Source organism: Neomonachus schauinslandi, chromosome 9 (assembly GCF_002201575.2).
Source record: "Neomonachus schauinslandi chromosome 9, ASM220157v2, whole genome shotgun sequence".
NCBI lineage: Eukaryota > Metazoa > Chordata > Mammalia > Carnivora > Phocidae > Neomonachus > Neomonachus schauinslandi.
The window spans coordinates 11466729-11478477 of NC_058411.1; the positions used below are offsets into that span (position 1 = coordinate 11466729).

Below are 11749 nucleotides of genomic sequence, written 5' to 3' on the forward strand. Positions count from 1 at the left end.
GCTAATAATGGGTTACTATCCAAAATACATAAAGAACTCAGACAACAGCAAAAAAAAAAAAAATAATAATCCAATGAAAAAATGGGCAAAGGACCTGAATAGACATTTCTACAAAGAAGATAAATGAAAGGCCAACAAATACATGACAAGATGATCAACATCACTAGTCATTAGGGAAACACAAATTAAAACTACGGTGAGAGACCATCTCACACCTGTTAGAATGGCTAGTATCCAAAAGACAAGAGGTAACAAGAATCCGCGAGCATGTGGAGAAAGGGAACCCAGGGGATTGTTGGTGAGAATGCAAACTGGTGCAGCCACTGTGGAAAACAGTACGGAGGACCCATATTGTCTGATCCAGCAATCCCACCTCTGGGAATATAGCCAAAGGAAATGAAAACACTAACTCGAAAAGATATTTGCACTCCCATGTTCATAGCAGCGCTATTCACAATAGCCTAGACATGGAAACAACCTAAGCGTCCATCCATGGCTGGATGGATAAAGAAGTTGCATCTATAGGTATCCATGGAATATATACAACAGAATACTATTTGGCCACAAAAAAAGGAGGAAATCCTATCATTTGTGATAATATCGATGGACCTTGAAGGCATTGCGCTAAGTGAAATAAGTCGAATAGTCAAATATTGCATGATCTCACTAATAGGTGGGGGGGAGGAGACAACCCAACTCACAGAAAAAGAGACCAGACTTGTGGTTACCAGAAGTGGAGGGTGGGGGCAGCAAATATCAGAGGCAGGGGACCAAAAAGTACAAACTTCCAGTTATAAGAGAATTAAGTTCTAGGGGTGGAGCGTACAACACGATGACTATAGCAAACACTGCGGCATGATATACAGGAAAGCTGGGAAGAGCGTCAATCCTATGCAGTCTCATCCTAAGGAGAAACTTTTTTTTTTATCTATAGAAAATGGATGCTAGCTGAACATACTATGGTAATCATTTCACAATATATGCAAATCAAACCATCATACTGAAGCCTTAAACTTATACAGTGATATATGTCAATTATTTTGCAATAAAAGTAGGGAGGAGAAAGCTTTGATTGCAAACAAATCAGTATTAGAAACATACCAAGAAGCAGGGCCCACCCAGGTGTTTGCTATTGCAATGAACAGGCAGTCCCATTTCTCAGAGGTGTACCCAGGTGGTGGGGTACCCAGACAGTGACAGAGATGAGAAGTTACAACAGGAGGCCTCATCTCCAAATTGTCTCTTTCCACCCATCCATTGATAATTTTGGAGAAGTCTATAGGCTCACACTTCAGGCCATCCAAATTAAAAGGCTCCACAGGGAATATTTAGGGCAGTGAAACTATTCTGTAGGATATTATAATATGGGTAGCTACAGGTCATTGTACATTTATCAAAACTCATCGAAAGTACAACACAGAGTGAATTCTGATGTAAACTATGGACGTTAGTTAATAATAATATCAATACTGGCTCATCAGTTGCAACAAATGTACCATATTAATATAAGACAGGGGAAGCTGGGGGCGGGGGGAAGGATTCATATAGGAATTCTATTTTCCACTCAATTTTTCTGTAAACCTAAAACTGCTCCAAAATGTAGTCTGTTACTTAAACACACACACACACACACACACCTGGCCTTGCTTCTTGCTGGCCAGGTGACCTTGGGCTCGTTACTTAATCTCTCTGGGTCTCCTGTCCTCATCTGCAAAATGAGGATACTAATAGCACACGCCTAAAGGGCTGTTAGGAGCAGCAAGTAAGTTAATGCAGGGAAAGCACTTAGCATAGCACCCAGTACGGGGTATGCTGGTGGTAGCCACGATCATGATGACAACGACGACAGTCCTCGTGTGCTCGGTACACCTTACATACTTCATACCTCCACACGTCATATGCTTTCGGTCCTGCAGGTGAGGCAGGTAGGAACTGCTGCTATCCTCAATTGACAAAAGAGAAAACCTGAAGCTTAGAGAGCTTCTCTAACTGGCCCAAGGTCACACAGCTGGCCAGCAGGGTGAGCTGGGACTCACACCCAGGCATCTCCCTTCACCATGTCCAACTGTCTTCTCCAAGAAAGGCCTGGTGCTTGCTGGGACAGGAGCCCTTTCTGGCTGCTGGAGACAGAGCCAATACTAGAACCCAGATCTTTGGTCCCTAAGCCACTCAATCCCCCATAGAACATCCCTGCCCCCAAGCCCCCCAAAAGCAAAGAGCAATCACACAGATGACGGGCTGCCATCTTCCTTGGGCTCCATTTGTCATCAGGCTGGCCTCCTTTTGCGAGCCTATCACCGTCCCAAGGTGGTTGGTGACACTTTCCTCAAGAAGCCACCTGGCTCTCTGGGGTTGCCCCACCCAGAAAATGCCCTCCCAGGGCTGGAACTCCTCTCCCTGCCCCCCCCCCCACCAGGACCATAACTAGACTGTGAGAGCTCGCTGCCCACAGTAGCGAGTTCAATTCTTGCTTCTCCGAGTCGGGGTTTGCTTTTACGTAACGACTTCAAAACTTGAGATGTGCCACTTATCTCCCGAGCCTGCTGAGGCAGCATTCGAACAGACACCCGTTCAGAATCCAGATGCTGCCTCATGTCCCCGGGAGCGCCGCACCTCCACACCCACATCCTGATGTACTTTTTGCAGCTCTAGGTCCGCTCCTCCTACCCCTGCTTTCTCATGCTTTCTGCACCTCTGCACCCCACAAAGGGGCGCCTACGGAGACCCACCGCGGTGCCCACCTGCTCAGTGACCTCATCTTCTTCCAGCCCAGCCTCCACACCAACTCCTGTGTGCGGGCCCACCCGGCTGCCTCCACCTCTCCCCTCCCCTCCCCTCCCACTGTGGCCGCGCATCAGCCCCGGTACAGAACGAAAGGTGAGCCAGCCACAGAAGATGCTCCATCTAGCACCCACATCCACTCCTCTGCTCTCCTGAAAGGCTAGGAACCACCTCCGTCCGCAGATCGCTCTCAAGCACCCCCTCACCCCAGCAGCCCTCTCTTCCCAGCCTTCCTTCTAGGGACATGGAAAGTCTGTGTCCTCCCTAAATGCCTATGCTGAAGGCCTAAGCCCCGAAGAAATGCTATTTCAAGATGGAGCCTTTGGGAGGGGATCTGGGCTAGACCAGCTCATGGGGCGGGGGGAGCCCTCTGGTCTGATGGGATCAGAGGCCTTACGGGAAGGGACCCCAGAGAGCTGGCTCTCACTAGCTCTCCCTCCTGGAACAGGAGGACACAGCAAAATGAGGGCAATCCACAAGCCAGGGAGAGTTCTCATCAGAACCTGATCAGGCGGGCGCTCTGACCTTAGACTCCCGGCCTCCAGAACCGTGAGAAGAGGTATTTCTGCTGTTTACGCCACCCGGGCTATGGAATTCTGTCACAGCAGCCTGAGCAAAGACAGACATACAGCCAGTGGGCATTTCAAAAGGCGTATGTGAAAAGCAGAAAACCAAACATGACAAAGCAAATCCCTCCAACATCAACAGGGGGGCAAAGCCCCCCTCTCTTTTTTGAATATGGGCACAGGATGCTGGGAACCCAAATGAAGAGGTGTGGCATCGTGGAGGACAGGCCACTGATTCAGCATGAAATGTGAGGGGAAAGGCAGTGTGAGAAGAGGGGGAGGCATACCCACCCCAGTTTGACAGCCAACCTGTAAAGTAATGCCTCACTGTCAAGAGAAAAAAAACCTGACAGTTTTTCGATGTAGAGGCATGTTCTGTAAGGTGGGCCATCCTCCAACATCCCAAATCCTCAAAATATTAAAAAACAAAACCAAAAATTTGTTTCCAGGAGGAAAAACAAAAAACAAAAAACAACGTTTGGCAAGATGCTTACTTCTTACCTTGTCCTCATAAAATTCAAGTAACAAATAGTTTTCCAGTACCTGTGATTCGTAGGCCTTGTATCATGTCTGGGGTAAGCAGATAAGAAAAAAAAAATAATGAAAACAGAAGCTCACATCTGAGCATGCGTGTTAAGTGCTTCATGGGTATTAACTCATTTATTTCTAACAACCCTCTGAGGTGGATGCAATTATCACCCCCTTTACTATCCCAGAAGGAAAAACTGAAGCAGACTCTGGGTTTAAAAAGCAAATGTGCAGAAACTCTTTGGTTCCTGAAGGTCTGCGTCTCCCCCAGATTCCTGTGTTGAAGCCCTCCTCTCCTAAGGTGGTGGGACCTGGAGGTGCGGCCTCTGGGAGGTAATTTGGAGGGGGTCATGAGGATGGGGTCTCCCCATGATGGGATTCGTGCCCTCATGAGAAGAGGAAGAAAGCAGGGTCGGGCCTGGTTAGTACTTGGACGGGAGAAGAGGAAGAGAGACCAGAGCCCAGATTCTCTCTTTCTACCCAGTGAGCCCACAGTGACATGGGGGGGGGGGGCCATCTGCAAACCAGGAACCATCCCTGGACCCTCCCAGCCTCCAGAACTGTGAGAAATACGGGTCTGTCAATTAAATTAAGGCATCCCGTCTCCGGTATTTTGTTATGATAGCCTGAGCTAAGACAGAGTCCAGAAGACTCAAAGTCGCAGCCTCTCACTATTTCATGCATTTTATGTGGAGGGACCCACTTCTCTTTTGTAGTGCTTGCTCTTCACAGACCATAAAATAAAAATCTAGGTCCTAGAGGCCCAGATCTCGGGGGGGAGGATAAATTAATGACTTCCCCCCAGACCTCAGTAGTCAAAAATGAAGATTTTTTTTTATATATAATTTCTCTACATTCAAAAACGACACCAAACTGGTTTTCAAGAAAATCTCTGTGTTACACCATGTCTTAGCCTTCATTCAACATCCAAATATTTACTGGACTCCTCTGAAGGGTCAGGCAGCATCCTAGCCCAGTTCTTCTCTGCCTGTGGGGTGCACGCACATTGCCCCAGGATCTGGTTAGGATGCAGATTCTGATACAGAAGGCCTGGGGTGGGCCTGACACTCTGATTCCCAGAAAGCTGCCTGGTGATGCCAACCACCCCAGACAGCAGGACTCTCGCCCAGAGAGCACCACCCCTGGCTTCATCTCGGACTCACCTGGGAGCTCTTAAAAAATATAGCTTCCTGGGTCCCATCCCCAGACCCGTGACACAGCCACTCCAGGGCTGGGTCTTGGGCATTTCAGAAGCTCTTCCCTGACTGCAAGATGAGGGCAGGGTTAGGGATCACTCTTCTGGACACAGGGCAGTGAGCGAGGGAGCCCTCAAGAGGAACGGATGACAAATAAGTTACTTTAGATGGTGATACAGGTCATAAAAATATAGGGTAATGTGATGGGGGAGGCACTTAAGCACAACACACACCATGGGATGGGAACACCAGCAAGACCTGGGGAAGTGACCCCAGGCAGAGCCAAGAGCCCATTTTCCACACCAAGTCTTCAGGAACGACTAGAGCAGGGTGCCCTGAAGCTTTTCCACAGGAGAAGCTATTCCTCTCACAGGGGAGGAGGAACACTCAGAGGCTACAGAAAATAAGACCCAGTCCCCCCCAACAAAAACGTTCTTACAAAAACATGAACTGACCTGTTGAATGCTGACTGGGGTGGGGGATGCGGGTGCTTTAGCTCGGGATACTGACACAGCAGGAAATTCTTAAAGCTCCATCTTCCCACGTCCCTAGAAGACCTCACTTAGTAGACCAGGACTGGTGGAATGGATGCAGAGTAGAAGCCTCAGAGGATGCAAGAAACCCCTGTATGGTTCTTCCCAGGCAACTCCTTTACCCATGGAGGGAAGAGGGCAGCCAGTGGGTGCCACCCTCCGTCACACCCCGAAACTCTAAGTGGGAGGAAGCTCTGGTCCACCTTTACCGAAGCAGCATTCCAGAAGCAGAGCCTGAGACTCAGGTCTAAGCCAGCCCACACCCAGCCCTCCTCTGGCCCCGCAAGCAGCTGAGGGGGCCATGTGCCCCAAGCCCATAGGACTTCAGAACTCCCACGGAAGGATGGCAGCCATTGGGGCACACATGCTGCGGTCTGGGAGGCCAGAAAGCTGGGGCCATGGTAACCACCTTCCCACACTGGAGGACTCCGGAGTCCAGAGACAGAGGGAAACTGAGTCATGACACTTAACCTTTGATCTCACGCGTTCAGTGACTGGCCCAATAAATTTCCCTTTTTCCGCTAAACCCAGTCTGGGGAAGTTTCCTGTCTTTGCCATCGAGGCCTTCCTCATCTAGACCGCAAGACTCCACACACCGCATCAGACCCAGTCACCCTCCTCTGAGCCCCCTAAAAGTGGCCCCCTGGGGCTGCTGACTACAGGACCTCTACCGTCCTTCTTCCTCACCGAGTTTTCCCTGTGTCAGGAGCTGGTCTTCTCCACAACCGTAAGCTACTTGATGACAAGGGCTGTCTCTCATGCTTGCTTATACCACGCCCCCCCCCAACCCACCGCCGCCACATGCCCACCACAGGGTAGGAGAGACAACAGCAAGTGCGTGCTGTGTACATGCTTGTGAACTGGAAAGGGGGCCCAGGGCCCAGGTGGCTGGAAGGGAAGTCAGGTCTCAGCCCCGCCTGGGTGGAAAGGAAAGCTAGGGCAGGTGCGATGGAGTGGGGAAGCCATGGGATCTGGGCCCAGGTGAACCAGGGATGCACCTGCCTGCCAAGAGGTCTTGGGGAGTCACTAAACTTCTGAGCCCTGCCCCATTCCTCATCTTTGCAAAAACACTGAAAGGATAAAAGTGCTTCATAGTTGAAATGCACTTTCATTCCATCATTTGACCAAACTTCATGGAGTCCTTCCTACATGCAGGACCCTATCGCAAAAACAGTTAACAAAAAGCATAACCCAGGGGCGACTGCGTGGTTCAGTCGGTTAAAGGTCTACCTTCGGCTCAGGTCGTGACCTCAGGGTCCTGGGATCAAGCCCCTCGTCTGGTTCCCTGCTTGGTGGGGATTCTGCCCTTCCCTCTGCTTATGCTCTCTCACGATCTCTAATGAATAATCTTTAAAAAATTTTTAAAAAGAAGCATAATCCAAGGGTTCATTATTGCTAAAGATAATGCTGATTTCCCTTCATTTCCCTCTCCATAAGGCGGACAAGGCCAGGTCTTCCTGCCAAATAGGACTGACTGCTCCACAGTGAGTCAGATAATTTTGGATGAGAAAGTACACTGAAGATACGGGACAATGCGGGAGAGCACATGAGACTCTATCCCAAGAAACAAGGCCATGTCTACGCCGATGTGGCCAGACTACAGGTGACAGAAGTTACAGGAGGAGGGCAGAGCCTGCCCAAAGTGAGGGCACCAGCGAGGAAGAAACCAAAGCTGCACTACCCTGGATTCTTTACCCAGAGTAGCAAAGCATCCCCGGCCCCCGCGGCTGGTGCCGATCCTCGCGTCTCAAGTCCCTGGAGGACATGGACCCCAATGTTAACCTCTGGCCTTACACAGGTCACCTGTCAGTCCAGTCCATGCCTCCACTGCTTCTGGTAATGAGAGAGATCCGAGGGAGGTTAAATGACGGGATGAGCACCATCGCCGGCAGAGTGACTCACCAGGAATCTCTCAGGAATGGATGGTCCAAGTTCAAAGGGAATCCCGGCAGCTTCTCTACAAGCCTGGACTCACCTACCCTCCACGTCCCACAAGGCCTTCTCAGAAGGCATCCTGAGGGAAGGGGGGTTGATGGTGTAGCAGACAGGCTTTGAGGGACAGCCCTGACCTCCTTATGCCCATAGAACCAAACATATATTTTAATCACACAGGCTGAGGTTCCAATGCTTCACCACTTAACAAGACTTATGACTCTGAGCAACTCATGTCTTCCCCTAGAGGTCTCCTGACCTATAGAATGCAGAGAAGACCTGCCTATGAACACAAGTGAAGAAGAATACCATCAAAACCTGGGTTTCCATTCCCATTTACACCCAGCCCCAGCCAGGGCCTTAACAGATTTCCCCCAACAACCCCAGAACAGGAAGTACAATTCTGCCCATTTCACAGGTGGGAAAACAGACCCCCAAAGATGCTGTGACTTGCCGGGCAACGCGGTGGAAGAGCCAAGTGGCACCCATCTGCAGTAAGACCTCAGAGGTCTCAGCGAGCTTTTGAATGCTTCACCCTACTGGATCTTTCCCACAAAGACTCTGTTGGAGACAGAGTTCTGGCCCAGGACTGCCCTGAGGCCTGGGCAGCTTCCATTTGCCTCACCGCTTGCTGGCACACTCCCGAGAATCTTCTTCACCCATTTAAGGAAAACCTGCCCCTGGCAGGACAGATAAGAGGTCACCTCTGGGTCCCTACAGCCTCTGACCCCCTAGAGAATTCTGAAAGGGAACAGCAAGACCGCCTCCCACAGCAAGCAGAATCTATCCCCCCCCCGAGCCAGCACCGTACCCTGGGAACTCCCACTGTAGAGAGAGGACCCCAGCACTCCAGAGTGTCCTACCCCTGCAGGTGCCCTGGCGTGTTGCGACCCTGGTGGGCGGGTCATCCCAAAGTGCCACCTGCCAGAGCAGCCTTGCTGCCCCTTGAGGTCCGTCAAATGGATACCGTGAGCAAAAGGGAACGAAAACAAAGACACCCAGGCGAGCACAATCAAGACAGCAGGGGGAAACACGGAGCCTTTAGGAGCATTGTGAGAACAAAAAAGGAAATTTCAAAACTCTCCAATGTGACCTTTCCCGTTGCTGGGTAAAGAAAGTACTTGAGTTGCTTAGCAGCACAACTGATTAATGCCTGCACGTTACCTGTCTACACCTTACAGCTACCCTTTCCCACTGGGTTCATCAAACCACCTTTCTCAGCTCTGGATGTAATGTCCACAGAAGCACCATCTCCAGGCCAAATGCCTTGAGGCAAGGGGGAGATTGATTTCTTACCAGGATCTGTGCAATTCCTAGCTGTCTGAGTCCCGTTCACAGGTGCCATCAGCCTTCTATGTCTCCATGTGTCTGGTAGAACATGCTTGCTAACAGCAGCTGTTTTATGCCCTGTATTGGAAAATAAGTCACAAACACCATTAGGTCAATATGGTGCCTCCATTCTTCCAATGACCTTACATGTCTGCCTCTGGCTACACCAGCAACAGCCCTGTGTGACTATTTAGAGCCACCTGTTGGGAGTAATACAATGATTGGAAGCACAATATCACCTGCTTCACACACAGTAATCTGTTTCCTAGATCTGGTACATTGTTTCTAGTCCCAGATGCGTCAGCCCGTGATCTGACCTTGGCCAAGAGGGCTCGGCCCCTCACAGGTGCAACAAGGATTTAGACAGTTGTCCCTGCCCCCAGGGGAACTGCAAATGGCTATTAGGTCAGCAGATAGGTGGAGGTGGTTGAGGGGGTCTGGCCCGGAGCTTCTCACCCTTGAATGTGCACAGAAATCACCTGGGGACCTCGTCGAAATACAGATTCTGTTTCAGTAGGTCTGGGCTGGGCCTTGGGATTCTGTACTAACAAGCTCCCAGGTGATGCTAATTCTGCTGGTCCGAGGGCGACAGAGTAACAAGGGAGAGTAGTGGTGTGGAGCCCAGTGACCACACAGTTAAACAGGTAATTCCTGATCCAGCAAATACGAACGATTCTCACTTTAAGAGCTTCAGAGTATTCATTTACCTCTCCTCATGTGCACACTGCCTCAGCTGGGTAATAATACCTCTTCTATAATGCTGACACCGAAGAGCCTCTAAGTACTTTGTTATTTCTGGTGTGTAACTGAGGGGAAAAAAATACACTGACTTGACCAATTGCAAAGCATCAGGTTAAGATGTTCAAATAACCTTTCTGGGTTTCTGTTGGAAAGAGCCATGTTTTGACCTTCTATCCTCAAATCACAAGTTGGGGTCTTGAAAAGCAGTTTTTTAAGAGTTTAATCAAGTCCCACCTGATTTTTACCTACCACTATAAACCGCTCTAGATGGTCTAATTGCTCAGAAAGGCACCCCGTTTTATCTCCATGTCCAGATTGCTAAATCACCTGCATTTCTTTCGTTTTTTTTTAAAATGTGAAGAAGTAAAAGGCCCACCGTGTCCAACTAAAAATGGGAGTATTAGCCAAGTGAATGGCTTCTGAAAATTCCACATGGGCTCACATCCCCCATTCTACCCCAGATTTTTTTTCTAAGTTTCTTTCTCTCTCCACCTCAAATCTGCATATCCTAAGCAACTCCCAAATCCCTCAGTCTTGAATGAAGAAGTGTGAATTGTGGTTCCAGACACCAGGGCTCTCCTGCCGTGGGGATTAAGAGGAGTTAAGCGATGCTGAAACCTGGCAGCAACCTCCTGAGGGGGCTGCCCTCGACGTTTTTAGGGTTTGGAGAGGATGCGCCAGGACACCCAGGGCACTCCTTCGGCAAGGGGCGAGGGGAGGGCTGAGACTCAGTTCCCAGCCTCCGTATCTGGGTTTTCGAGAAACGCGGAGCACAACCGTCTTGGCTCCGCAAAATTGGAAAGCGGACCACTCAGCTTGGTCCGCCCCAGGCTAAGAGAATTCACACCTGCACCCCGCCTCTGCGCCGCGCGTTCCCCCACGCACTCTGGGGACAGAACTCCGGCACGGACGGGCCCGATGTTCAGGCTCTCATCTTGGTAACACAGACCTGCAGCCGCGTCCTGAGCCCCCAGGGGCCGCGCGCAGCTCAGGGAAACGAGCGCCACAGCTCAAAGCGTCGATGTCAGCCCTCCTGGGTGCGCTCTACCTGCCCGGTGGGGAGGGGACGGGGCTGGATGAACCCTAGGGACCAAGCTGACGGGGAAGGAAGGGGAGACATCTCGGAGCTACCCGGCGGCTTCCCAGCCCGAGCCCCTCAACCCCCGGGGGCGGGCCCGCACCGGCACCTACCCAAGCTGCCAAAGAGGCCGGAGGCACAGCACACCACGGCCAGCACCGCGCACACGAAGCCAACTTGCTGCGGCAGCATCTCTCGCCTCCTGCGAACTTTGCGCGGCCGGAGGCACCCGCGGAGGGCCATCCTGGAGCGCCCGGGTGCCGTCCCTGGGAGCGGATGGGGAGCTTCGGCGGCCGGAGCGCTATCTGTGGCGGAGCGACGCGAAGCTCAGAGGCGAGAGGCTCCCGGCCAAAGCTTCATGGCCCGCGGGCAAGGTCGGCGGGGAGGCCGGGAGAAGGGAGGTGAGGGCGCGCGGCGCAGCCGGAGCTCAGAGTCCCGCGCGCGGCGTGCGCGCTCCGCGCACCATGGCTCCGGGGCGAGGAGGCGACGCCGGCACGGTGGCGCTGGCGGCCCTGGCTCGTAGGGCTGGCGCAGTCCCGGCGCTGGAGCCGCTACCTGCCCGCTCAGCCTCCGCACGCTCGCCCGGCCGCAGCCCCGGCAGCAGTGCCCGGGGGGCGCCCGCGGGGAGCACTCAGTGCGCCCCCGCGCCCCGCGCCGCCGCTCCCACTCGCAGCATTCTCCCCCTCCAAGTTTGCCGGCGGCCGCCCAACAGCACCGCTCCCCTGCTTCCCGGCGAGCCCAAGCCCGGGCGGCCCAGCGCGCGCGCGCGGGGAGAAGGCAGGCTGGGGCCCCCCGGGACCTGCGACCCTCGCGGCGAACGGCCTCGACGTTAGCCCTCCCGGGGGTGAGCTCTCCCCGGGAACTTTCTCTCCGGCTGCCGGCGCCTGCGTCTGCGAGGCCGTGGCGCCTCCCGCCCGCGGCTCTCGCCTCCCTTCTCCTCCCCTCCCGCCCGCCTCTCACCCCCCTCCTCAGCACGTGTACTCCTCCCCGAGGGCGCACTCGCCCGTGCGCTCCTCCCTTCCCCCCGTGAGGCTCAAGTACTGACCAATATAATCGCCCCCCTCC

The 11749-nt window shown here is 52.5% G+C and overlaps 1 protein-coding gene across 2 annotated transcripts in view; it reads right to left on the reverse strand.

Annotated features, from left to right (window-relative positions):
• Positions 1 to 10927, reverse strand: part of SLC24A4 (solute carrier family 24 member 4) — a 161713-nt gene extending 150786 nt beyond the window's left edge. For both annotated transcript variants that reach the window (XM_021679646.1, XM_021679645.1), the window contains exons 1-2: positions 10798 to 10927; positions 8833 to 8943 (exon numbers count right to left, since the gene is read on the reverse strand). In XM_021679646.1, coding sequence (XP_021535321.1) covers positions 8833 to 8943; positions 10798 to 10927 — 241 coding nt within the window. The remainder of the gene's footprint in view (positions 1 to 8832; positions 8944 to 10797) is intronic.
• Between the last annotated feature and the right edge of the window lie 822 nt (positions 10928 to 11749).